Source organism: Nerophis lumbriciformis, linkage group LG04, assembly GCF_033978685.3.
Source record: "Nerophis lumbriciformis linkage group LG04, RoL_Nlum_v2.1, whole genome shotgun sequence".
NCBI lineage: Eukaryota > Metazoa > Chordata > Actinopteri > Syngnathiformes > Syngnathidae > Nerophis > Nerophis lumbriciformis.
The window spans coordinates 2,014,460-2,042,439 of record NC_084551.2 but is presented as its reverse complement, the minus strand read 5'-3'; the positions used below and the strand labels follow the sequence as shown (position 1 = coordinate 2,042,439).

The window sequence follows — 27,980 nt, the reverse complement described above, 5'->3', positions numbered from 1 at the left end:
TTTATGCTCGACACATTTCTAACTCCTTTTCATGTCCATCGTTCACGCTGCTCCTTTTTTGTCCATGCCAAGTAAGTTTTCTTTATTCAAGCCATAGTTTGCAAGTTTTGTTTAATTGTTCATAGTTTCTGCCCTTGTGCAAGTTTTGTGTTTATAGTCAAGTTTTGTACTTCCGCCCTTGTGCGAGCTTTTCGTTTATTCCTTTTTTTTGATAGTTTAGATAAATCATGTACCTTCATTCCCGTCTCACCCGTGCCAACTTTCCGTTGCATCCCGGAAAAGCAAACACCCAAGATCAAGTCATGACAAACTTTACACTACTTTATATTAGAAATGGCAACAGCGAAGGATGAATGTCCCATAACAAGAAGATAGCGTAAAAGAAGAAGCTTATCGACTACGGTGTCAGCATGAACTACAATGGCGGACGCGTGCAAATTTTCAGTACTTATGCAGATCCCAAATACAGATCAGCAGGTACCAGAATGTAAAGAAAAGTTGGTTTTGCATAATATTGTGAAACAAAACGGCAGATAATGTCTGCTAATAGGTGCCATTTTGCGGTACTTCTACACACACCATAATAATACTAGTATGTTTAATGTGCCGACAATCCATCAAGCGGTGCAGCCTCATAGCTTACCGAAGTCGTACTAAAAACATTGTGACAGATTTTTGAGCACTGTGTGTAATGTTCTATATTCTCAGTGGACCATTTAAAGCAGGGGTGCTCACACTTTTTCTGCAGGCGAGCTACTTTTCAATTGATCAAGTCGTGGGGATCTACCTCATTCATATATATCATTTATATTTACTTATTTATGAAACATATGTTTTTGTTAACAAGTTAAAGGTGTTTAATGATAATGCAAGCATGTTTAACACATATAGTTAATATTGTTAATAAATTAAAGGTGTTTAATGATAATACAAGTATGTTTAATACATATAGTTAATATTGTTAACAAGTTAAAGGTGTTTAAAGATAATACAAGCATGTTTAATACATATAGTTAATATTATTAATAAGTTAAAGGTGTTTAAAGATAATACAAGCATGTTTAACACATATAGTTAATATTGTTAACACGTTACAGGTGTTTAATGATAATACAAGCATGTTTAACACATATAGTTAATATTGTTAATAAGTTAAAGGTGTTTAAAGATAATACAAGCATGTTTAACACATATAGTTAATATTGTTAACAAGTTACAGGTGTTTAATGATAATACAAGCATGTTTAACACATATAGTTAATATTGTTAATAAGTTAAAGGTGTTTAAAGATAATACAAGCATGTTTAACACATATAGTTAATATTGTTAATAAGTTAAAGGTGTTTAAAGATAATACAAGCATGTTTAACACATATAGTTAATATTGTTAACAACTTAAAGGTGTTTAAAGATAATGCAAGCATGTTTAACACATATAGTTAATATTGTTAACAAGCTAAGGTGTTTAAAGATAATACAAGCATGTTTAACACATATAGATTCCTTTCTTCCACGAAGACAAGAATATAAGTTGGTGTATTACCTGATTCTGATGACTTGCATTGATTGGAATCAGACAGTGGTGCTAAAAACGTCCGCATTTTCGAATGGAGGAGAAAAAAGTCCTCCTTCCTGTCCAATACCACATGAAAGTGGTTGGTTTTTGGCATCTTGTTTGTCCAGCTTCCGTACTCCTTTGTATACACTTTACAAGAAATACATTGTCGGCAAACTCCGTAGCTTGCTAGCTTGTGCACACCAGCTTTCTGAGACTCTTATTTTGGTAGCGCAGGCAGGATAAGCAGAGCTTTTATTGTGCAACTGTGCAGTCGGTCTTTGGAGTTTTGACGACAGGTACGGCGCCAGAGTCTGTTGAAATAAAGTGTTTCTCGCCTTCCAGTCGGTAATTTTAATGAGCTGGCAGCAGCCAGCGTCATCTCAGAAGACCCTCGGGTGCCGTGAATGTCAATCAAGTGACGAAAGTGACGTCATAGTGAAGATTTATGATCGCTCATTTTTAGGACTATTTTTTTAATGCCTGGCTGGTGATGGACTGACACACCCTCCGAGATCGACCGGTAGCTCGCGATCGACATAATGAGCACCCCTGATTTAAAGTTTCCGTGTTGTTTACTGGCTATCTCTTGTGTGTGACTGCCATCTACTGGTCACACTTATCATTACACCATGTACCAAATATAATAGCTTTGAGGTGGGTAAGCACAACCAGAATGATGCCGTGTATTAGGCGCACCGGGTTATAAGGCGCACTGTCCGTTTTTGAGTGTGAAGTGCGCCTTATAGTCGGGAAAATACGGTAATATTTAATTTTGAAGTAGTTTTGGTTTCAAAAATATCTATTAATATTTAAAGTGAATATGTTGCGTTCACGTCGCATAATCAATCAATCAATCAATGTTTATTTATAAAGCCCTAAATCACGAGTGTCTCAAAGGGCTGCACAAGCCACAACGACATCCTCGGTTCAGATCCCACATCAGGGCAAGGAAAAACTCAACCCAGTGGGATGTCAATGAGAAACCTTGGAGAGGACCGATGTGGGTGACCCCCCCCCCCCCCTCTCTAGGGGAGACCGGTACAATGGATGTCGAGTGGGTCTAGCATAATATTGTGAAAGTCCAGTCCATAGTGGATCTAACATAATAGTGAGAGTCCAGTCCATAGTGGATCTAACATAATAGTGTGAGTCCAGTCCATAGTGGATCTAACATAATAGTGAGAGTCCAGTCCATAGTGGATCTAACATAATAGTGAGAGTCCAGTCCATAGTGGATCTAACATAATAGTGTGAGTCCAGTCCATAGTGGATCTAACATAATAGTGTGAGTCCAGTCCATAGTGGATCTAACATAATAGTGAGAGTCCAGTCCATAGTGGATCTAACATAATAGTGAGAGAGTCCAGTCCATAGTGGATCTAACATAATAGTGAGAGTCCAGTCCATAGTGGATCTAACATAATAGTGTGAGAGTCCAGTCCATAGTGGATCTAACATAATATTGTGAGAGTCCAGTCCATAGTGGATCTAACATAATAGTGAGAGTCCAGTCCATAGTGGATCTAACATAATAGTGTGAGAGTTCAGTCTATAGTGGATCTAACATAATAGTGTGAGAGTCCAGTCCATAGTGGATCTAACATAATATTGTGAGAGTCCAGTCCATAGTGGATCTAACATAATAGTGAGAGTCCAGTCCATAGTGGATCTAACATAATATTGTGAGAGTCCAGTCCATAGTGGATCTAACATAATAGTGTGAGAGTCCAGTCCATAGTGGATCTAACATAATAGTGAGAGTCCAGTCCATAGTGGATCTAACATAATATTGTGAGAGTTCAGTCCATAGTGGATCTAACATAATATTGTGAGAGTCCAGTCCATAGTGGACCTAACATAATAGTGTGAGAGTCCAGTCCATAGTGGATCTACCATAATAGTGTGAGAGTTCAGTCCATAGTGGATCTAACATAATAGTGTGAGAGTCCAGTCCATAGTGGATCTAACATAATAGTGTGAGAGTCCAGTACATAGTGGATCTAACATAATAGTGTGAGAGTGCAGTCCATAGTGGATCTACCATAATAGTGTGAGAGTTCAGTCCATAGTGGATCTAACATAATAGTGAGAGTCCAGTCCATAGTGGATCTAACATAATATTGTGAGAGTCCTGTCCATAGTGGATCTAACATAATAGTGAGAGTCCAGTCCATAGTGGATCTAACATAATAGTGAGAGTCCAGTCCATAGTGGATCTAACATAATATTGTGAGAGTCCTGTCCATAGTGGATCTAACATAATAGTGAGAGTCCAGTCCATAGTGGATCTAACATAATAGTGTGAGAGTCCAGTCCATAGTGGATCTAAGATAATAGTGTGAGAGTCCAGTCCATAGTGGATCTAACATAATAGTGAGAGTCCAGTCCATAGTGGACCTAACATAATAGTGTGAGAGTCCAGTCCATAGTGGATCTAACATAATAGTGAGAGTCCAGTCCATAGTGGTTCTAACATAATAGTGAAAGTCCAGTCCATAGTGGGGCCAGCAGGAGACCATCCCGAGCGGAGACGGGTCAGCAGCGCAGAGATGTCCCCAACCGATGCACAGGCGAGCGGTCCACCCCGGGTCCAGACTCTGGACAGCCAGCACTTCATCCATGGCCACCGGACCTGTGTCCCCCCCTCCCTCCACAAGAGAGAGGGGGGCAGAGGAGAAGAGAAAAGAAACGGCAGATCAACTGGTCTAAAAAGTGGGTCTTTTAAAGGCTAGAGTATACAAATGAGTTTTAAGATGGGACTTAAATGCTTCTACTGAGGTAGCATCTCTAATTGTTACCGGGAGGGCATTCCATAGTACTGGAGCCCCAATAGAAAACGCTTTTTTGGGCTCTGGGAATCACTAATAATCATGACAATGGTGTTCCCAGGACAACAGAAGGCAGAAGCAGCGTGCAGCTAAGAGTCTTTCAATTCCAAAGACAAGGCAAAAATACAAAAAGAGGAGCGTGCTGCTCGTAAGCGCACAACTTGGCATCGCATAAAGTGAACACGAGCGAAGGTCATAGTGTGAAGCTAAAAGCTCAAATGAACTGGACAGTAGCGATGACAAAGGGTGAGCAGTGGCGAACAATGATCCTGGGCCGACTGGACAGCTAGACAAGTCTTAAAAGGGGCATGATTGCAATCGGGCACAGGTGAGACTCCCAATCAACAAAACAAAGGCTGTAGTTTTTCAATCAGTGCCCCGAGCAACCGGAGGTAACCACGGAAAGGAACGCGCTGAAACAGAAATACACCTTAAACAGAGGAAAGCCACAAACTAAGACACAGCCAGACATGACCTGTGTGGACAGGTCATGACAGAAAAAAGTAATTAAATATATCTAAAGAATTTCCAGCACGTCTTCCTATGAGGAAGCAGTGCCTGGGGAATCTGTGGTGGGCTCTCCTATTTCTGGGGCTGAGGTTGCCGAGGTAGTTAAAAAGCTCCTCGGTGGTAAGGCCCCGGGGGTGGATGAGATCCGCCCGGAGTTCCTTAAGGCTCTGGATGTTGTGGGGCTGTCTTGGTTGACAAGACTCTGCAACATCGCGTGGACATCGAGGGCGGTACCTCTGGATTGGCACACCGGGGTGGTGGTTCCTCTCTTTAAGAAGGGGTACCGGAGGGTGTGTTCCAACTATCGTGGGATCACACTCCTCAGCCTTCCCGGTAAGGTCTATTCAGGTGTACTGGAGAGGAGGCTACGCCGGATAGTCGAACCTCGGATTCAGGAGGAACAGTGTGGTTTTCGTCCTGGTCGTGGAACTGTGGATCAGCTCTATACTCTCGGCAGGGTCCTTGAAGGTGCATGGGAGTTTGCCCAACCAGTCTACATGTGCTTTGTGGACTTGGAGAAGGCATTCGACCGTGTACCCCGGGAAGTCCTGTGGGGAGTGCTCAGAGAGTATGGGGTAACGGACTGTCTTTTTGTGGCAGTTCGCTCCCTGAGTCCAACCCTCACGTTTCCAGTGAGGGTTGGACTCCGCCAAGGCTGCCCTTTGTCACCGATTCTGTTCATAACCTTTATGGACAGAATTTCTAGGCGCAGTCAGGGCGTTGAGGATATCTGGTTTGGTGGCTGCAGGATTAGGTCTCTGTTATTTGCAGATGATGTGGTCCTGATGGCTTCCTCCGGCCAAGATCTTCAGCTCTCACTGGATCGGTTCGCAGCCGAGTGTGAAGCGACTGGGATGGGAATTAGCACCTCCAAGTCCGAGTCCATGGTTCTCTCCCGGAAAAGGGTGGAGTGCCATCTCCGGGTTGGGGAGGAGATCTTGCCCCAAGTGGAGGAGTTCAAGTACCTCGGAGTCTTGTTCACGAGTGGGGGAAGAGTGGATCGTGAGATCGACAGGCGGATCGGTGCGGCGTCTTCAGTAATGCGGACGCTGTATCGATCCGTTGTGGTGAAGTAGGAGTTGAGCTGGAAGGCAAAGCTCTCGATTTACCGGTCGATCTACGTTCCCATCCTCACCTATGGTCATGAGCTTTGGGTTATGACCGAAAGGACAAGATCACGGGTACAAGCGGCCGAAATGAGTTTCCTCCGCCGAGTGGCGGGGCTCTCCCTTAGAGATAGGGTGAGAAGCTCTGTCATTCGGGGGGAGCTCAAAGTAAAGCCGCTGCTCCTCCACATCGAGAGGAGCGAGATGAGGTGGTTCGGGCATCTGGTCAGGATGCCACCCGAACGCCTCCCTAGGAAGGTGTTTCGGGCACGTCCGACCGGTAGGAGGCCACGGGGAAGACCCAGGACACGCTGGGAAGACTATGTCTCCCGGCTGGCCTGGGAACGCCTCGGGATCCCCCGGGAGGAGCTGGACGAAGTGGCTGGGGAGAGGGAAGTCTGGGCTTCCCTGCTTAAGCTGCTTCCCCCGCGACCCGACCTCGGATAAGCGGAAGAAGATGGATGGATGGATGGATTTCTGCAAACAATCCTGTTGTATTAGCTGTCAGAATAATTGTATCTAAGTTATCACAAAACTTTGTGTTGCCATGAGTTCCCGGCGAGAGGACAAAAGCTGTCTTTGATCCTACCAAAAAGAAGGCTTGTAAAACTCCACTGTGTAGCATGGGAAGCAACATGAAGGTGTTCTGTTTCCTTGATGTATTGTAATCCACAGAAAGATTTTGTCTTGACCTGAGATCTACAAAGTGGAGAGGAAGCTCCAGGGACCTTTTCTTTGAACTGTTTTAATCAAAGGCGATGGCTGTTTACGACCCCCCTCCCTTAGAAACAGCTGTTGCCATGTAATCAGGGAAAGTCCAAATACAAGAGGAGGCGTACAATCTTTCGTCAGAGCGTGGCGGAGACTGTACAGCCCAGACGTTTCTCCTCAATTGAGCCAAATTTAATTCTGTCTCTGTTCAATTCCTTGCTTCTTGTCTTGTTTAATAGATGTCATCAGTGTTTGAACCTGACATTAGCCATTATGTCAAACAGACTTTACAGCAGCGTTTCTCAAAGTGTGGGGCGCGCCCCACTGGTGGGGAATAGAGACATGACAGGTGGGGCGCGAGGAACGGGAGGAAATTTCACTTTAAATTGTTTTTTTAATTATTATATTCTTAGATTATTTTTTTTACTATGCTTTCATTTTCTATACACACTGTAAATCACTTTGTGATTCTGTCTGTGAAATCCGCTATATAAATAAATGGAAATTACCGGTACTTATTTTTACTGTAGGCTTTATATTTCTCGGTACGAGCGAAAGTTTGACAGACATAGCAACAGTAACTAATGGGGGCGGGGCTAAGCGGAACAAACTTTCGCGCGGATGGGTAGCAGGCTAATGTGTGGATCACAATTACACAAATATATACATTTGTGACTCGCACCTCAAAGGTCGTCGAGCCAGAGCCAGCGCCTGCAGAGAAACAAAAATGTGACGGGCACACACTGTGTCATTCACCGGGAAGCACTCGCGTCAAGGCAGCTCAGCCCCGAACTCAATGAGGTTTTAACAGATGTTGTGAGCGCGGTAAATTTGATCAAAACACGACCACTGAAAGCGCGACTGTTCTCTGCACTGTGTGAGGAAATGGGAGCTGATCATACAGCCGTGCTGTTTCACAGTGAAGCAAGGTGGCTCTCCTGGGGGAAAGTGCTGTCACTTGCCAAATGCATAGCGCCTCCTTTTTTTTTTGCAAAGATTGCAAAGTGGCACTTTTATTGTATTTATTATTGAACTTGATGCAAGTTATTTGATTTATTATTGAACTTGATGCAAGTTATTTGATTTATTATTGAACTTGATGCAAGTTATAACACTTTTGTTTTATTTATTATTGAACTTGATGCAAGTTATAACACTTTTTTTGATTTATTATTGAACTTGATGCAAGTTATAACACTTTTTTTGATTTATTATTGCACTTGATGCAAGTTATAACACTTTTGTTTTATTTATTATTGAACTTGATGCAAGTTATAACACTTTTTGATTTATTATTGAACTTGATGCAAGTTATAACACTTTTTTGATTTATTATTGAACTTGATGCAAGTTATAACACTTTTTTTGATTTATTATTGAACTTGATGCAAGTTATTTGATTTATTATTGAACTTGATGCAAGTTATAACACTTTTTTTGATTTATTATTGAACGTGATGCAAGTTATAACACTTTTTGATTGATTATTGAACTTGATGCAAGTTATAACACTTTTTTGATTTATTATTGAACTTGATGCAAGTTATAACACTTTTATTTGATTTATTATTGAACTTGATGCAAGTTATAACACTTTTTTTGATTTATTATTGAACGTGATGCAAGTCATAACATTTTTTTTGATTTATTATTGAACTTGATGCAAGCAATAACACTTTTTTTGATTTATTATTGAACGTGATGCAAGTTATAACACTTTTTTTGATTTATTATTGAACTTGATGCAAGTTATAACACTTTTGTTTTATTTATTATTGAACTTGATGGAAGTTATTTTATTTATTATTGAACTTGATGCAAGTTATACCACAGCTGCACAGTTATTTTATTTATTATTGAACTTAATGTTATTTTATGTTATTGAGTTTGAATGTATACAACTTGATGTTCAATAAATTTGAAAATGTTAAAGCTTGGCATTAGCGCTCTGTTGGGGCGATGGGGGCGGGTGGGGCTTGAAAACTCCCCCTTGTCCAAAGTGGGGGATGACAAAAAAAGTTTGAGAACCACTGCTTTACAGTGAAGTTTTAATTCACATTAAACATACATTATTGTTTTTTATAAATTGTTTTCATTTTTGTCAGTATTTGTTTTTTTTAAACAGGAAATAAGAAATTCCTTTTATAGTCCCCTATAAGAGGGTTTTAGGAGCACATTAGTCAAATGATCACTGCCACGACTGAGGGGGAAAGTTATTGACCTCAGCCAGGTCTTGGACAGGTGAGCCTATGCGGGTGTAAGTCATCATGGCCTTCACTATGTCTTTTTCGTCTCTCGTGCATCCTCCATCCAGCGGCCATCCTGGACGACCAGTCGGTGTGTGGGCGCGGCGAGCGTCTGGCGCTGTCCCTGGCCAGGGAAAACATCAACAGTGCGATTGAGGGCTCGGTGCGAGCCCGAGTGGAGGTAGACATATACGAGCTGCAGAAAGACTCCCAGTACGACACCACTGACACCAGTAAGTGGGGCTATCTTTTATTTTTATTGTCAGTGTGTGAACGCGTGTGTGTGAATGGGTCAATGTGACATATATTGTGAAGTTGTTTTTATTTATTTTTTATTGCACGGTTATTAATAGGATATAAAAGTAAAGAATGCTCACTTTCTTTTAAGAACGGTTTCGCCCCCATTGACTCCTATTGTACATGCTATTATTTAACAAACTGTAATTCTGATATATTACTGTACATTAAAACCAAATTAATCTCCTTATTGCAAATTGAAAAGCAAGAAAATATTGTTTTGGTGCAATTGTAGCCCTTAACCACAATATGGCGCCAGAAAAAAAAATGCGTAATTCTCAGAGCTTTGATGAGCGTAAATGAGTTAAACTGCTATTAAACTGCTAAAATGCAATAGAAATGATCTTGGGCAGTTAAATATAACATGGAAGACATTAGAGGGGAGAATCTTTGGGCACCTCACGATTCGATTGCGAATAAGATTCAGGAGCTACGATTCAATTACAAATTTATTATTAATGCATCTTTAATTTATGTACCATATTTTCCGGACCATAGGGCGCACCCGATTATAAGACGCACTGCCGATGAATGGTCTATTTTCGATAATTTTTCATATATAAGGCGCACCAAGCGCATTAAAGGAGTGATACTAATTTTTTTTTTGCTCTAAATGTAAAACACTATCTTGTGGTCTACATAACATGTAATGGTGGTTCTTTGGTCAACATGTTGCATAGATGATGTTTTACACATCATCTTCAAGCCGCTTTCCGACGGTCGCTTCAGGCTGCACCGTTTTGTGGGCGGCCTTATTTACGTGGCTCACCTTCGACAGCGTCTTCTCCCCGTCATCTTTGTTGTAGCGGTGTAGCGTGCAAGGACGGGAGTGGAAGAAGTGTCAAAAGATGGAGCTAACTGTTTTAATGACATTCAGACTTTACTTCAATCAATAACGGAGCAGCATCTCCATCCATCCATCCATACATCCATCTTCTTCCGCTTATCCGAGGTCGGGTCGCGGGGGCAGCAGCTTAAGCAGGGATGCCCAGACTTCCCTCTCCCCAGCCACTTCGTCCAGCTCCTCCCGGGGGATCCCGAGGCGTTCCCAGGCCAGCCGGGAGACATAGTCTTCCCAACGTGTCCTGGGTCTTCCCCGTGGCCTCCTACCGGTTGGACGTGCCCTAAACACCTCCCTAGGGAGGCGTTCGGGTGGCATCCTGACCAGATGCCCGAACCACCTCATCTGGCTCCTCTCGATGTGGAGGAGCAGCGGCTTTACTTTGAGCTCCCCCCGGATGGCAGAGCTTCTCACCCTATCTCTAAGGGAGAGCCCCGCCACCCGGCGGAGGAAACTCATTTCGGCCGCTTGTACCCGTGATCTTGTCCTTTCGGTCATAACCCAAAGCTCATGACCATAGGTGAGGATGGGAACGTAGATCGACCAGTAAATTGAGAGCTTTGCCTTCCGGCTCAGCTCCTTCTTCACCACAACGGATCGATACAGCGTCCGCATTACTGAAGACGCCGGAACTATCCGCCTGTCGATCTCACGATCCACTCTTCCCTCACTCGTGAACAAGACTCCGAGGTACTTGAACTCCTCCACTTGGGGCAAGATCTCCTCCCCAACCCGGAGATGGCACTCCACCCTTTTCCGGGAGAGAACCATGGACTCGGACTTGGAGGTGCTGATTCCCATCCCAGTCGCCTTACACTCGGCTGCGAACCGATCCAGTGAGAGCTGAAGATCTTGGCCGGAGGAAGCCATCAGGACCACATCATCTGCAAATAGCAGAGACCTAATCCTGCAGCCACCAAACCAGATACCCTCAACGCCTTGACTGCGCCTAGAAATTCTGTCCATAAAGGTTATGAACAGAATCGGTGACAAAGGGCAGCCTTGGCGGAGTCCAACCCTCACTGGAAACGTGTCCGACTTACTGCCGGCAATGCGGACCAAGCTCTGACACTGATTATACAGGGAGCGGACTGCCACAATCAGACAGTCAGATACCCCGTACTCTCTGAGCACTCCCCACAGGACTTCCCGAGGGACACGGTCGAATGCCTTCTCCAAGTCCACAAAGCACATGTAGACTGGTTGGGCAAACTCCCATGCACCCTCAAGGACCCTGCCCAGAGTATAGAGCTGGTCCACAGTTCCACGACCAGGACGAAAACCACACTGTTCCTCCTGAATCCGAGGTTGGACTATCCGGCGTAGCCTCCTCTCCAGTACACCTGAATAGACCTTACCGGGAAGTGCTCTAATTAATAAAACCTCTATGTCCGTTTGTTAGAGCCGCATGAAGCCTGGCAAAGAGCCTGTCATAGAACCTCCCGAGAAGCAAGAGTGGACAGTTTTCTGTCAAAAGTTCCTGTTTCAGAAAAAAATAGCTCTGTTATGCAAAACTCAGATGTCCACTGCAGAGGACACCACTGTATAATAGTGTTGCCCTGACATGAATAAGAAAACTAAACATTGACATTTAAAATGGCGGTCGTGTTATCAGTTGACATTTCACCTCCGCTAGCTCAGCCCTTTTTGTCATGATATTATTGAAAATGAGTCGAGTTCTCCCTTGGATGTGGGGAGAGGAGAACTTTGGCGAGAGAGGTCGAAAACAAAAATGCCCTTGTCCGTATTGTCGATTATAGTCCAAGAGCGGGCGTAGAGGGCTCGAGTGACAATCAAATGGCGTCAAAAAGCGCACCATCTTTCCTTTTACGAGCTGGTGCTGATGAGTTTACATGTTCACTGGAGACGACCAATGACCCGCTAAGCCGCGCTCGTTAAAAGCGGTGGACCGGCGCCCTCCAGTAGCAGCTGCTACTGTCTGCTGCTTTGTGCCGTGCAGCTCAATAAAAAAAGCCTTTTGATATTACACAATAAAACACGCACACACCAGTGTGTAACGAATGTGTGCAGGCAAGAGACTTGGCCTCCTCCGATTGTGATACTGTAGGTCTCTGACCCCGCCACCAGCTACTGGCAACATGTCTAGTTGTGCATGAAAAGGCCTGTCTTTGTACTGTACGATTGTTTGTGTGTCAGTGTGTGTGTGTGTGTGTGTGTGTGTGTGTGTCCTTGACCAATGGGCAGGAGACTCTGACAAGCTTGTTTGCTTAAAGCCATTTTTTGAGGTCTTTGGATTAGAGAGCTCGTCATCTTACAGCTACGACTGTCTGAAGCTTGCATGTACACAACTCGTCACAAACACACACACACAAACACATAAACACACACGCTCCTTTTCTCGTTGACTGGGAGCCAACTTTCCGAACTTATGAGGACCATTCTGTACAGCAGGGGTGCTCATTACGTCGATCGCGAGCAGTGTTGGGTTAGTTACTGAAAACTAAGGCTGCAGCTAACGATTATTTTTCTATCGATTAATCTATAGATTATTTTTTCGATTAATCGGTTAATCTATAGATTATTTTTTCGATTAATCTATAGATTATTTTTCCTTTTACCGATTATTTTTTTTATTTAAAATGAAGATGAAAAAATAAATGTTGGCCAGTTTTTTCAAAAGGCATGACTTTTATATACAAAAAAAAAAGTATGGCCACTCAGTCAACATTGACAACAACATGACAAAATATTCTGTAACAATGTAAACATTTAAAACTTTTAACATTTAACAAAATTAAAAGTAGCTTATTTGCTTTTTAATGTGCAAATATAAAAGTAAACATCCAGTGCAAATCTTAATATTCTGCAATAGTATAAGCATTTCTAAAGTAAAAGTATTGCTTATTTTGCTTTAAAATGTGCAAAAATAAAGATAAACATCCAATACAAAAAAGTGCAAAACGAAATATTCTGTAACAGTGTAAACATTTCAACAAAAGTAAAAGTATTGCTTATTTTGCTTAATAACACAACAATGATAGTATGATTAAAGTGAAAGTTAATTGTTGGTTTGTACATAGTATATGTAACTGTTAATGTTGTAAAAGGTATTTGCACAACTAATTAACGTTAGCGTTAAAGAGGAGCGCGTCTTTGTAAACACTGAACAGGCATGCCAAACGCGCCTCTCAGAGCGAAACAGTGTTTTAGTTTATGAATTTACAACGCAGATACAAATGACACATTCATGATTTTGTGTAATGATGACAATGTATACTCACGCGGACGATTGACTAGTTGATGGTGATGGCAAGAACGCTGTCGGGTGTTTTCTTTTCAAATGTTCCTTCATAGCCGTTGTGCTGCTATGATAGGCCATTTCCGCTCGACACAGTGTGCATACAACAACTGTCAAGTGTTTTGCTTTTTTCGCTGTGCTTATCCCACACTTGAAGGGATGTACCAATGCTGAATGTGGCTTCTGGATTTCACTCAAAAGACCAGACCGTAGTTACTTTTTCCTTTTATTTTCCTTTAGTTTGCAACAGTTTTTCCAACCAAGAAACAGCTTCTTTTTTCTTCTTTAGTCTTTTTAGCAGTCTTTAGCAGTGTTAATAGACTTTAGTTTCTTTAGCTGTCATTAGCTGTCTTTAGTAGCCTTTAGTAGCCTTTAGTAGCCTTTAGCTTCTTTAGTAGGTGAAAAACCTTTAAGGACAAAACACCACAAGATTAACATGCTGTAAAAAATCAATCAATTATCAATCCCATAATTTACAACTATTAATTAGCTATCAAACTCTTAACCATTAAACAAGTGCAAGAAAATGGACACATCTTTTCCCTTTAAGTTAAAACAGATTTTAAATAAATTGTCTCAACATAAATACACCAAGATACATATAAAATACATTTAACACCAGAAACACAATAGATAAATGCAACAGAAAACCCAATATGTAAATACATAAATACCTAACCAATTAACCACCTATTTAGATACATATTTAAAATCCATATTCAATATAAATATATTATTAATTTAGCAGTGAAACACTCAATCTTAAACGCTGTCTACTGATAGAAAAATGCCCCTTTTTCTACGCCCTCACCAACACAGTTAAATCCAACACTTTAAATTGAGCGACTTCACCCTCCTGATGAAGCAAACTGCTCCAACATTTATCAAACTAAGCAAAGAATATCAACACTAAACAACAGTTACATAACACACTGTGTGTATTTAGCCTCCAGACTAAGCACGCTACATGCACACAACCCCCCCTCCCATCTCACCAGCGCAACAGGTGCGCCACACCCACGAAGAGAAATATTAAATCTTACATACTTTTGGCATAACTCTGGGTTATCTGTAATGAACTAAACCTTTTTCCACTCTGCGCTGGCATCTTTTGTACACCTTGATTTGACACAGCGGTCTAATTACCGGGCTCGCGCACCAGCAGATGAGACGGGAGCGCGCCGCGTTATACCTGCGCGCGAACGTAAACTGATCGGCTCTGATTTTATAAGCCGACTGGCCGAAATAATGCCGAATTATATACATTTGTTTATTGAAATACTCCCACACTTTTGACAACTTTTGGCGTGCTTTTTTTCCCTCGCTCGCACCGCTCGCATCATCTGCTTTGCGCTCCGCCATGACGGCAGTGTGACGTAAATATGCGACGCGTCGAAGCATAAAAACGACGTCGACGTATTTACGTAACCGATGACGTCGACTACGTCGACGCGTCGTTTCAGCCTTACTGAAAACCAGTAACTAGTTACACTTACTAGTTACTTTATTTCAAAAGTAACTCAGTTACTAACTCAGTTACTTAAACCAAAAAGTAATGCGTTACTGTGAAAAGTAACTATTTAGTTACTTATATATATTTTTTAATTTTTTTAAGGCCCCATTTAATGCCCTTTTAGCCTTCCTTTTAGTACTGTTATTGCACTGGAGAATAATACAATGTGTTGATCAACTTGACATGCATTTGCATCACTGAACTCTGCTAAGCAATGTGCTCTACATACAACACACAAAGACAAAGATATGTTTTAAAGGGCCAATTTGTTTCAGACCAGAACAAATTGACAAAACTATTTTAAATAGCTGCAACTTAACATACATAAGTAACAAACAGCATAATAACAACATAGCTGTAAAACAAGAAAGGCACACACTACATACATAAAGCCTAACCAGGCGTTTTTTTATCTCAAGGAATTGTGAAATAAAATCATGTCTGAAGCCCAGAACACTCTACACATTTCCCCACTTAGTTTAGAGAAAAGGAAATATTAGCCTGGCCCACTAGTATCCCTCTTTAGGTTTGTGAACTTTATAGTCTAAACATTTAGAGTGATGTGATAATCAAACACTCTAAAAGTCTAAAATGAAAGAGTATATAAGAGAATTGACAGAGTGTGTGTACCTTCAGTGTGCAGTGCCTCATTAAAATCCAGCCGCTGTTGGAGGTGGAGGTGAAGTGTGTGTCTCTTTACTAGCTTCGTCGAAGCATGTTGTTTTTGTAGCCGTTTCAGCATATTTGAAACTTACATTCAACTAAAATGTTCTTTTCTTTGTGGTCGATAAAAGAAACGTACTGAAAATATCTCCATTTTAAGAAACTCGGCTTCGGGGTTCGCCATGACGTCTTGATAGTAGACACAGACACGCCCCCTCCCACACACACACACACACACACACACACACACACACACACACACACGTACACACAGACTTTTTTGTCGCCTCTTCAGCAGCGCTGCAACACTCAGATCTTCTCAGTTTCTAGCCGATACTACATAAAAAATAACGCAAAATAACGCAGTAACGCATCATGTAGTAACGGTAACTGAGTTACTGAATATAAAAAATAACGCGTTAGATTACTAGTTACCGCCGATAGTAACGGCGTTACAGTAACGCGTTACAGTAACGCGTTACTTTGTAACGCGTTAGTCCCAACACTGATCGCGAGCTACCGGTCGATCTCGGAGGGTGTGTCAGTCGATCACCAGCCAGGCATTAAACAAATAGTCCTAAAAATGAGCGATCATAAATCTTCACTATGACGTCACTTTCGTCACTTGATTGACATTCACGGCACCCGAGGGTCTTCTGAGATGACGCTGGCTGCTGCCAGCTCATTAAAATTACCGACTGGAAGGCGAGAAACACTTTATTTCAACAGACTCTGGCGCCGTACCTGTCGTCAAAACTACAAAGACCGAGTTGCGCTAACAAAATAAGAGTCTCAGAAAGCTGGCGTGCACAAGCTGGCAAGCTACGGAGTTTGCCGACAATGTATTTCTTGTAAAGTGTATACAAAGGAGTATGGAAGCTGGACAAATAAGATGCCAAAAACCAACCACTTTCATGTGGTATTGGACAGAAAGGAGGACTTTTTTTCTCCTCCATTCGAAAATGCGGACGTTATCAGCACCACTGTCTGATTCCAATCAATGCAAGTCATCAGAATCAGGTAATACACCAACTTATATTATTGTCTTCATGAAAGAAAGGAATCTATATGTGTTAAACATGCTTGCATTATCTTTAAACACTTTTAACTTATTAACAATATTAACTATGTGTGTTAAACATGCTTGTATTATCTTTAAACACCTTTAACTTGTTAACAATATTAACTATATGTGTTAAACATGCTTGTATTATCTTTAAACACCTTTAAGTTGTTAACAATATTAACTATATGTATTAAAAATTATTGTATTATCATTAAACACCTTTAATTTATTAACAATATTAACTATGTGTTAAACATGCTTGTATTATCATTAAACACCTTTAACTTGTTAACAATATTAACTATATGTGTTAAACATGCTTGCATTATCTTTAAACACCTTTAACTTGTTAACAATATTAACTATATGTATTAAACATGCTTGTATTATCATTAAACACCTTTAATTTTTTAACAATATTAACTATATGTGTTAAACATGCTTGCATTATCATTAAACACCTTTAACTTATTAACAAAAACATATATTTCATAAATAAGTAAATATAAATGATATATATGAATGAGGTAGGTCCCCAGGACATGATCAATTGAAAAGTAGCTCGCCTGCAGAAAAAGTGTGAGCACCCCTGCTGTACAGTAATCACTTAAAAGCAGGGATGTCAAAGTCAAGGCCCGCGGGCCAAATCTGGCGAATGAATGATCTATGGCACCTGAGATGATGTTTGATTAGTATTAGAACCGGCTCGCAGGCCACAGCCGCCTGCTGCTTTTTTTGCACACACCATACTGGGCGGTATGGCGTAGTGCAGGGGTGCTCACACTTTTTCTGCAGGCGAGCTACTTTTCAATTGATCAAGTCGTGGGGATCTACCTCATTCATATATATAATGTATATTTACTTATTTATGAAATATATGTTTTTGTTAACAAGTTAAAGGTGTTTAATGATAATGCAAGCATGTTTAACACATATAGTTAATATTGTTAATACATTAAAGGTGTTTAATGATAATACAAGTATGTTTAATACATATAGTTAATATTGTTAACAAGTTAAAGGTGTTTAAAGATAATGCAAGCATGTTTAACACATATAGTTAATATTGTTAACAAGTTAAAGGTGTTTAATGATAATGCAAGCATGTTTAACACATATAGTTAATATTGTTAATACATTAAAGGTGTTTAATGATAATACAAGTATATTTAATACATATAGTTAATATTGTTAACAAGTTAAAGGTGTTTAAAGATAATGCAAGCATGTTTAACACATATAGTTAATATTGTTAACAAGTTAAAGGTGTTTAATGATAATGCAAGCATGTTTAACACATATAGTTAATATTGTTAATACATTAAAGGTGTTTAATGATAATACAAGTATGTTTAATACATATAGTTAATATTGTTAACAAGTTAAAGGTGTTTAAAGATAATGCAAGCATGTTTAACACATATAGTTAATATTGTTAACAAGTTAAAGGTGGTTAAAGATAAAACAAGCATGTTTAACACATATAGTTAATATTGTTAACAACTTAAAGGTGGTTAAAGATAATACAAGCATGTTTAACACATATAGTTAATATTGTTAATAAGTTAAAGGTGTTTAAAGATAATAAAAGCATGTTTAACACATATAGGTTCCTTTCTTTCATGAAGACAAGAATATAAGTTGGTGTATTACCTGATTCTGATGACTTGCATTGATTGGAATCAGACAGTGGTGCTGATAACGTCCGCATTTTCAAATGGAGGAGAAAAAAAGTCCTCCTTTCTGTCCAATACCACATGAAAGTGGTTGGTTTTTGGCATCTTATTTGTCCAGCTTCCGTACTCCTTTGTATACACTTTACAAGAAATACATTGTCGGCAAACTCCGTAGCTTGCTAGCTTGTGCACGCCAGCTTTCTGAGACTCTTATTTTGGTAGCGCAGGCAGGATGAAGCAGAGCTTTTATTGTGCAACTGTGCAGTCGGTCTTTGGAGTTTTGACGACAGGTACGGCGCCAGAGTCTGTTGAAATAAAGTGTTTCTCGCCTTCCAGTCGGTAATTTTAATGAGCGTCATCTCAGAAGACCCTCGGGTGCCGTGAATGTCAATCAAGTGACGAAAGTGACGTCATAGTGAAGATTTATGATCGCTCATTTTTAGGACTATTTTTTTAATGCCTGGCTAGTGATCGACTGACACACCCTCCGAGATCGACCGGTAGATCGCGATCGACGTAATGAGCACCCCTGGCGTAGTGGGTAGAGCGGCCGTGCCAGAAACCTGAGGGTTGCAGGTTCGCTCCCCACTTCTTGACATCCAAATCGCTGCCGTTGTGTCCTTGGGCAGGACATTTCACCCTTGACCCCGGTGCCGCTCACACTGGTGAATGAATGATGAATGAATGATAGGTGGTGGTCGGAGGGGCCGTAGGCGCAAACTGTCAGCCTCGCTTCCGTCAGTCTACCCCAGGGCAGCTGTGGCTATGAAAGTAGCCACCAGGTGTGAATGAATGATGGGTTCCCACTTCTTTGTGAGCGCTTTGAGTGTCTAATAATAGAAAAGTGCTATATAAAATCTAATCCATTATTATTATTATTATTACTAATACTCCATCAGTGTTGGCGCTAGGAATTTTCAAAATCAAGTCAAAAAATGGGGTCCCACAGTAAATTTTTGGGGTCCCACTTTTATGTAACCGTTTTGAAAACAAATGATAAATGTATGTGTCACGTTCAAACACTGAGGACATCTATTAAACAAGACAAAAGGCAAGGAATCAAACAGAGACAGAATTCAATTTGGACTCAATATTGAGGAGAGACATGGCCACTGCACACTCTGTACAGTCCTGCACCACGCTCTGACGAAGAAGGTTTTCGTCTCCTCATTTATTCAGATGTTCAATGTTCACGCACCAACACATGTCTCATTATAAATAGGAAGTATGTAAAACAGTCATTGTTTTCGGTCTCATTGAAGTCCAAGAAGAGGATGTCTCGGGCTTGGGCTCTTCCTGGATCCAGCCGGGGCAGGTGTTGGAGGACAATGGATAACCCCTCCCGTCTCCTGACCACAGTTGCTTCAAAAGGGCAGCGGGTCGTAAATAGCGTTGACTTCAAAGAGAGTTCGTTTCGTTTAACACTTCAAAGAGAGTTCCTCTGGAAGTTGAGCAGATCCTGTCATCTGTCCGTGTTGAAATCACAGTGGCGTTTCACGAGCCTTCTTCCTCTTGTTAGGCCTCGAAAGACAGCATTCATAATACAACGTTTCTTTTGTGATAACTTACAAACAATTATTCCAACAGTATGCATTATCCTGTTACATCTCACATTCTATATTGTGTTTTGGAAAAAGGTTGTCATAAACGTTACTTAATTCGTTAAAAAAATAATACAAAAAAACTAGGGATGTCCGATAATGGCTTTTTTGCCGATATCCGATATTCCGATATTGTCCAACTCTTAATTACCGATACCGATATCAACCGATACCGATATATACAGTCGTGGAATTAACACATTATTTTGCCTAATTTGGACAACCAGGTATGGTGAAGATAAGGTCCTTTTTAAAAAAATCAATAAAATAAGATAAATAAATTAAAAACATTTACATAGAAACTAGTAATTAATGAAAATTAGTAAAATTAAGTGTTAAAAGTTAGTACCAGAGGTGGGTAGTAACGCGCTACATTTACTCCGTTACATCTACTTGAGTAACTTTTGGGATAAATTGTACTTCTAAGAGTAGTTTTAATGCAACATACTTTTACTTTTACTTGAGTATATTTATAGAGAAGGAACGCTACTTTTACTGCACTACTTTTATCTACATTCAGCTCGCTACTCGCTACTAATTTTTATCGATCTCTTAATGCACGCTTTGTTTGTTTTGGTCTGTCAGACAGACCTTCATAGTGCCTGCCTTACTGGTGACGTTTCACTTCGTTCCACCGATCAGATGCAGTCACTGGTGACGTTGGACCAATCAAACAGAGCCAGGTGGTCACATGACCTGACTTAAACAAGTTGAAAAACTTATTGGGGTGTTACCATTTAGTGGTCAATTGTACGGAATATGTACTGTACTGTGCAATCTACTAATAAAAGTTCCAATCAATCAATCAAAAGTGTGAAGGAAAAAAGATACTTTTTTATTTCAACCGTACATCCCGTCAAAAGCCTAAAGACTGACTGCACAGTTCCTGTCTTCACAATAAAAGTGCCGCTCCATCGCGCCTGCGCTTTCAAAACAAGAGTCTCCGAAAGCCAGCGCAAACAAGCTAGCAAGCTAAGGAGTTTGACGCCAATATATTTCTTGTAAAGTGTATAAAAACGAATATGGAAGCTGGACAAATAAGATGCCAAAAACCCACCACTTTCATGTGGTATTAGACAGAAAGGAGGAACTTTTCTTCTCCTCCATTTGAAAACGTGGACGTTATCATCACTACTGTCTGATTACAATCAATGCAAGTCATCAGAATCAGGTAATACACCAACTTATATTCTTGTCTTCATGAAAGAAAGGAATCTATATGTTAAACATGCATGTATATTCATTAAAACACCTTTAACATGTAAACAAAAACAGCAAAATAAATACATATAAATTATATACTCTATATATCAATGTATATGTATGTATATATGAATGTATATATATATATATATATATATATATATATATATATATATATATATATATATATATATATATATATGTGTGTGTGTGTATGTTACTCATCAGTTACTCAGTACTTGAGTAGTTTTTTCACAACATACTTTTTACTTTTACTCAAGTAAATATTTGGGTGACTACTCCTTACTTTTACTTGAGTAATAAATCTCTAAAGTAACAGTACTCTTACTTGAGTACAATTTCTGGCTACTCTACCCACCTCTGGTTAGTACTATTAGTGGACCAGCAGCACGCACAATCATGTGTGCTTACGGACTGTATCCCTTGCAGACTGTATTGATATATATTGATATATAATGTAGGAACCACAATATTAATAACAGAAAGAAACAACCCTTTTGTGTGAATGAGTGTGAATGGGGGAGGGAGGTTTTTTGGGTTGGTGCACTAATTGTAAGTGTATCTTGTGTTTTTTTATGTTGATTTAATAAAAAAAAATTAAAAAAAATACGATACCGTTAATAAAAAAAAACGATGCCGATAATTTCCGATATTACATTTTAAAGCATTTATCGGCCTGCCGATATTATCGGACATCTCTAAAAAAAACACATTTTTATGCATAATGTAGCCTATTCAGTTATAAACATTCATTCACTTTCTTCTTTCCTTCATGGATCTAAACTTTTTTTTCTATATTTTTATTGTAATATTTTCAGATTGTGTTTGTTCTATTTTTGGCTAAAGTAAGACAAAGAAAACAATCTGAAGTTGTCTTTATTTTTTTTAGTTTTAATGCCATGTGTGGAGGTTCCCCTCCAGTGGGTCCTTCTGACCACCAATCACCGACATGAGAGCCCGGTTCAGGATTACAATACCGTTTATTTCGTGTTGATGCCCTCAGGTTGCTTTTCAGCAGTTGTCTGTTGGTCACTTTTCTTCCGCCTCGCTCGTGCTCTTACTCCAGCTTCCACCCCCGTCTCTTCCCCCGGTTGCTGTTTATACAGAGCGACAGGTGATTAGATAACAAGGCCCAGGTGGGCCATCTACGCACCTGTCGCTGACTTCGAGGCCGGTGCTGGCACACCCCGCTTCGCTGCAGGCCCGCAGGCCACGCCCCCTCCACACCATGATTTTAATAGTCCGGCCCGCGTGTGCACAGATTTTCCTCCATGCGGCCCCTGGGCTAAAATGAGTTTTACACCCCTGCTCTTAAGAAATGACATAAATTCAATAATCACCTGAACGCACCACATTAACATTCCCTGCTATAATTGAAATATTTACGGTACAAGCGTACTGCTTTTCCTGTTGAATGGAAACCAAAAGGGAAAAAAAAGAAAATCACAGAATTAAAAAAAATATTATTAGAATAAAAAATCAGGAAATTACAAAAATATAAAAATATTTATTCTGTATTTTTACTTAAGTAATTTGTTTTACTAATATGTACAGTACAGGCCAAAAGTTTGGACACGCCTTCTCATTCAATGCATTTTCTTTATTTTCATGACTATTGTAGATTGTCACTGAAGGCATCAAAACTACGAATGAACACAAAAAAAGGTGAAATAACTAAAAACATGTTTTATATTCTAGTTTCTTCTAAATAGCCACCCTTTGCTCTGATTACTGCTTTGCACACTCTTGGCATTCTCTCGATGAGCTTCAAAAGGTAGTCACCTGAAAGGGTTTTCACTTAGTTTTGATGCCTTCAGTGACAATCTACAATGTAAATAGTCATGAAAATAAAGAAAACGCCTTGAAATGAGAAGGTGTGTCCAAATTTTTGGCATGTACTGTATGTAAGGATGATGTTTGATAAGAAATTATCGAGTTTGAGTCTATTATCGAATCCTCTTATCGAACCGATTCCTTATCGATTCTCTTATCGAATCCAGATAGGTTGTTGTAAATGGAAAAAAAAACACAATATTTGGTTTAACAAAAGCTCACTTTTATTTTATAAAAAATAAAATAAAATAAAATAAATAAATAAATATTGACTGTTACCCCCCTAAAAAAAATATATATATATATTGACTGTTGTTACCCAAAGTATATTAAGTGGGATTTTTCAGAAAAACAAATATATACAGTTACACAAATACAACCTGTCTCTGTGATCACTATAGGTGTATAAATAATAATATAGTGTTAAATAAAATCAGTCCCTTGGGCACAAAACTGAAAATAATACAGCTCTCCAAAAAGTGCACTTCTGCTGCTATTGGAACATACTAATTACACACACTATGACACTATGAACACCACAGTCATCAATCAACAATTATTCCCCCCTTACATGAGAGCGAAGCCTGGCAATAATTGCATATTGCCTGTTCTGCCCTCACTATATGTGTTGAGGTTATACAGCTTGGCAGACAGCTAACAAACAATCCAAAGCAGATTAATAGATTCAGGCTATTTATTGTTGTTGATCTTGCTTTGTCTTTTCCTATCTTTACTTTTGTCTTGCACTGGACTGTTATTTTTTTTTTTAAACTGAAATACACACAATGACAAATGTTTAAGCTATGTGATTCAATTAACATACTGAAATGTAATACACAATATGTAAATATTAGTTTCACACAAATATACAGTACTATCATCAAACAAATACTATTTCGATGGTGGAAATATGACTGGCAGCCATTTTAAGTCCTCAAAACGTCCATTGAAACAGTGCACAAAAATTGTATTTGAATAAACATCTTAGTATCAAACTTAAACACTTTCCACCTTGATATTGAGTTACATAAACAAGTTAAACAGTTTACTTACAGACTTATCTTTTCCAAGGCTTGTAAGAGCTAACACAACTTGTCTACTCCTCAATTGTCTCAACCCAGAAGTGCCCAAACTAATGACGTGTAGTATTTTCATATTGCCACAAGGTGTCAGTAAGAGTCCACAATCAAATGGGCATAACATTGCAGGTTCCACAGGGCATTTCCTGTACGTGGGAAGGGATTCGTTCCCAGGGATTCGAATAAAGAACCAACTCTTTTTCTTTACTATAGTGGCCTCGATAACGGGAACCGGTTCTCAAAAAGGGATTTGAGTCCATGGAATCGGTACTTTTCTTATCGAACAACCGGGAGAACCGATTTCGAACATCATCCCTAACTGTATGTATAGCATAAATGTGTGTGTGCGTCTATATACAGGTAAAAGCCAGTAAATTAGAATATTTTGAAAAACTTGATTTATTTCAGTAATTGCATTCAAAAGGTGTAACTTGTACATTATATTTATTCATTGCACACAGACTGATGCATTCAAATGTTTATTTCATTTGATTTTGATGATTTGAAGTGGCAACAAATGAAAATCCAAAATTCCGTGTGTCACAAAATTAGAATATTACTTAAGGCTAATACAAAAAAGGGATTTTTAGAAATGTTGGCCAACTGAAAAGTATGAAAATGAAAAATATGAGCATGTACAATACTCAATACTTGGTTGGAGCTCCTTTTGCCTCAATTACTGCGTTAATGCGGCGTGGCATGGAGTCGATGAGTTTCTGGCACTGCTCAGGTGTTATGAGAGCCCAGGTTGCTCTGATAGTGGCCTTCAACTCTTCTGCGTTTTTGGGTCTGGCATTCTGCATCTTCCTTTTCACAATACCCCACAGATTTTCTATGGGGCTAAGGTCAGGGGAGTTGGCGGGCCAATTTAGAACAGAAATACCATGGTCCGTAAACCAGGCACGGGTAGATTTTGCGCTGTGTGCAGGCGCCAAGTCCTGTTGGAACTTGAAATCTCCATCTCCATAGAGCAGGTCAGCAGCAGGAAGCATGAAGTGCTCTAAAACTTGCTGGTAGACGGCTGCGTTGACCCTGGATCTCAGGAAATAGAGTGGACCGACACCAGCAGATGACATGGCACCCCAAACCATCACCCAACCATGCACATTTTGCATTTCCTTTGGAAATCGAGGTCCCAGAGTCTGGAGGAAGACAGGAGAGGCACAGGATCCACGTTGCCTGAAGTCTAGTGTAAAGTTTCCACCATCAGTGATGGTTTGGGGTGCCATGTCATCTGCTGGTGTCGGTCCACTCTGTTTCCTGAGATCCAGGGTCAACGCAGCCGTCTACCAGCAAGTTTTAGAGCACTTCATGCTTCCTGCTGCTGACCTGCTCTATGGAGATGGAGATTTCAAGTTCCAACAGGACTTGGCGCCTGCACACAGCGCAAAATCTACCCGTGCCTGGTTTACGGACCGTGGTATTTCTGTTCTAAATTGGCCCGCCAACTCCCCTGACCTTAGCCCCATAGAAAATCTGTGGGGTATTGTGAAAAGGAAGCTGCAGAATGCCAGACCCAAAAACGCAGAAGAGTTGAAGGCCACTATCAGAGCAACCTGGGCTCTCATAACACCTGAGCAGTGCCAGAAACTCATCGACTCAATGCCACGCCGCATTAACGCAGTAATTGAGGCAAAAGGAGCTCCAACCAAGTATTGAGTATTGTACATGCTCATATTTTTCATTTTCATACTTTTCAGTTGGCCAACATTTCTAAAAATCCCTTTTTTGTATTAGCCTTAAGTAATATTCTAATTTTGTGACACACGGAATTTTGGATTTTCATTTGTTGCCACTTCAAATCATCAAAATTAAATGAAATAAACATTTGAATGCATCAGTCTGTGTGCAATGAATAAATATAATGTACAAGTTACACCTTTTGAATACAATTACTGAAATAAATCAAGTTTTTCAAAATATTCTAATTTACTGGCTTTTACCTGTGTATATATATATATATATATATATATATATATATATATATATATACATACATACATATATATATATATATATGCTGTATGTATGCATATATATATATATTAGGGCTGCAACTAACAACTAATTTGATAATCGATTAATCTGTTGATTATTACTTCGATTAATTGATTAATAATCTGATACAAGAGACAAACTACATTTCTATCCTTTCCAGTATTTTATTGGGAAAAAAAAACATACTTATTTTGATTATTGTTTCTCAGCTGTTTGTAAATGTTGCAGTTTATAAATAAAGATTTATAAAAATAAAAAAAATAAAAATAAAAAAAAGTAGCCTAAATTAATCGCCAACTATTTTTATAATCGATTTTAATCGATTTAATCAGTTAGTTGTTGCAGCCCTAATATATATATATATATATAAAATCCATCCATCCATTTTCTACCACTTGTCCCTCTCGGGTCATATTAGTAAAAAAAACAAAAAAATGTCATTTAAAAATTAAATATATATAAGAAAAATACATTATTAAAATTTGTAAAAGTTGAATGTTTTGGTTTTTTTACTGATATATACTGTATATATATATATTTGTTAAATGAGTTAATTTTGAAGTAATTTAATAATGTGTGTTGATTGTTTTCTTGTGATTTTAAAAGGTCAAAAATCTTTAATAAAAGCATGCAAGACTATTTTCACAGCAAAATTCAGCCTCACTCCAGAAAAACGGCGGATCTTGCTCGACTCTTTCCACAAACATGGCTGACATGCATGTAAAAAAAGGTACAATTGAACAAAAAAAAGGCAAATTCATATTTTCATACACTGCATACATTAAATATTACAACTTACAAAATGTGGCTCTTGTACACTACTTTGTGGCTCAAAAATAAACTTCAAAATGTATTTTTTTTAATTGAATTTTTTTTTTTAGTTGAGTCATTCTCAAACCTTTTCCACCAAACACTGCTTCAACATGCTTTTTTTTTTGCAATGACCTTCTTTTTTTGCTGCCTCGGTGTAACTATTATGGTTTAATATTGCGAGGTCATCCGTTTGTATGAGGCATTGTTTCCTAATCATTAGGCACTAATTTTGCATGATAAAAAAAAAATTGCGACACACAAAATGTCACAAAAAGTATGTGCAGTAGATTGCTGCCTATTCGCAGCTCAGCATCGGCTACCCCGCATAGTCACATATTTCATTGCTCTGCTTTGAGTTTGAGTTTGAGTTTGAGTTTATTTCGAACATGCAAGTATACAACATGATACATCACAATCTCCAGTTTCTCTTTTCAACATGTTCGAAAAGGAGTAGGAAGAAGCAGAGCTTATTTAACCCTACCCCTTTTCTTTTACATAACAGTTGCTAAAACTTTTGTTCACTTCCTGTTCTCAATTTATTCACAATATACTCCATAAGTAATCACAATAAAATAAGTAAATAAATAATAATTGGTGAAGTAAGTTACATTTCATATGTTGAAATAAGTAAGATTATTTTGAGAATGAAAGAATGGATGAGTTAAATAAATCCAGAATGTTTATCATGGTTCTTCTTCTTTGTACTTTGTAAACACTTGAAGAGTTTCTTGAAGTGGATCATATTAGTACATTGTTTGATTGCTTTGCTTAATCCATTCCATCATTTAATTCCACATACTGATATACTGAAGGTCTTAAGTGTTGTACGTGCATACAAATGTTTTAAATGACATTTCTCCCTAAGATTATATTTCTCCTCTTTTTTTGAGAAGAATTGTTGTATATTCTTGGGTAGCAGGTTATAGTTTGCTTTGTGTATAATTTTAGCTGTTTGCAAATTCACTATGTCGTAGAATTTCAGAATCTTTGATTCAATAAATAAAGGATTTGTGTGTTCTCTATATCCAACATGATGTATTATTCTAACTGATCTTTTTTGTAACACCGTTAATGAATGAAGTGTACTTTTGTAATTATTTCCCCATATTTCTGCACAGTAACTCAGATATGGTAACACTAGTGAGCAGTAGAGAATA

General features: G+C 39.2%; 1 protein-coding gene across 4 annotated transcripts in view; it reads left to right on the top strand.

Annotated features, from left to right (window-relative positions):
* grik5 (glutamate receptor, ionotropic, kainate 5) overlaps positions 1-27,980 on the top strand; it is a 617,387-nt gene that overhangs the window by 409,341 nt on the left and 180,066 nt on the right. For all 4 annotated transcript variants that reach the window (XM_061947301.1, XM_061947318.1, XM_061947309.1 and 1 more), the window contains one exon: positions 9,029-9,193. In XM_061947301.1, coding sequence (XP_061803285.1) covers positions 9,029-9,193 — 165 coding nt within the window. The remainder of the gene's footprint in view (positions 1-9,028; positions 9,194-27,980) is intronic.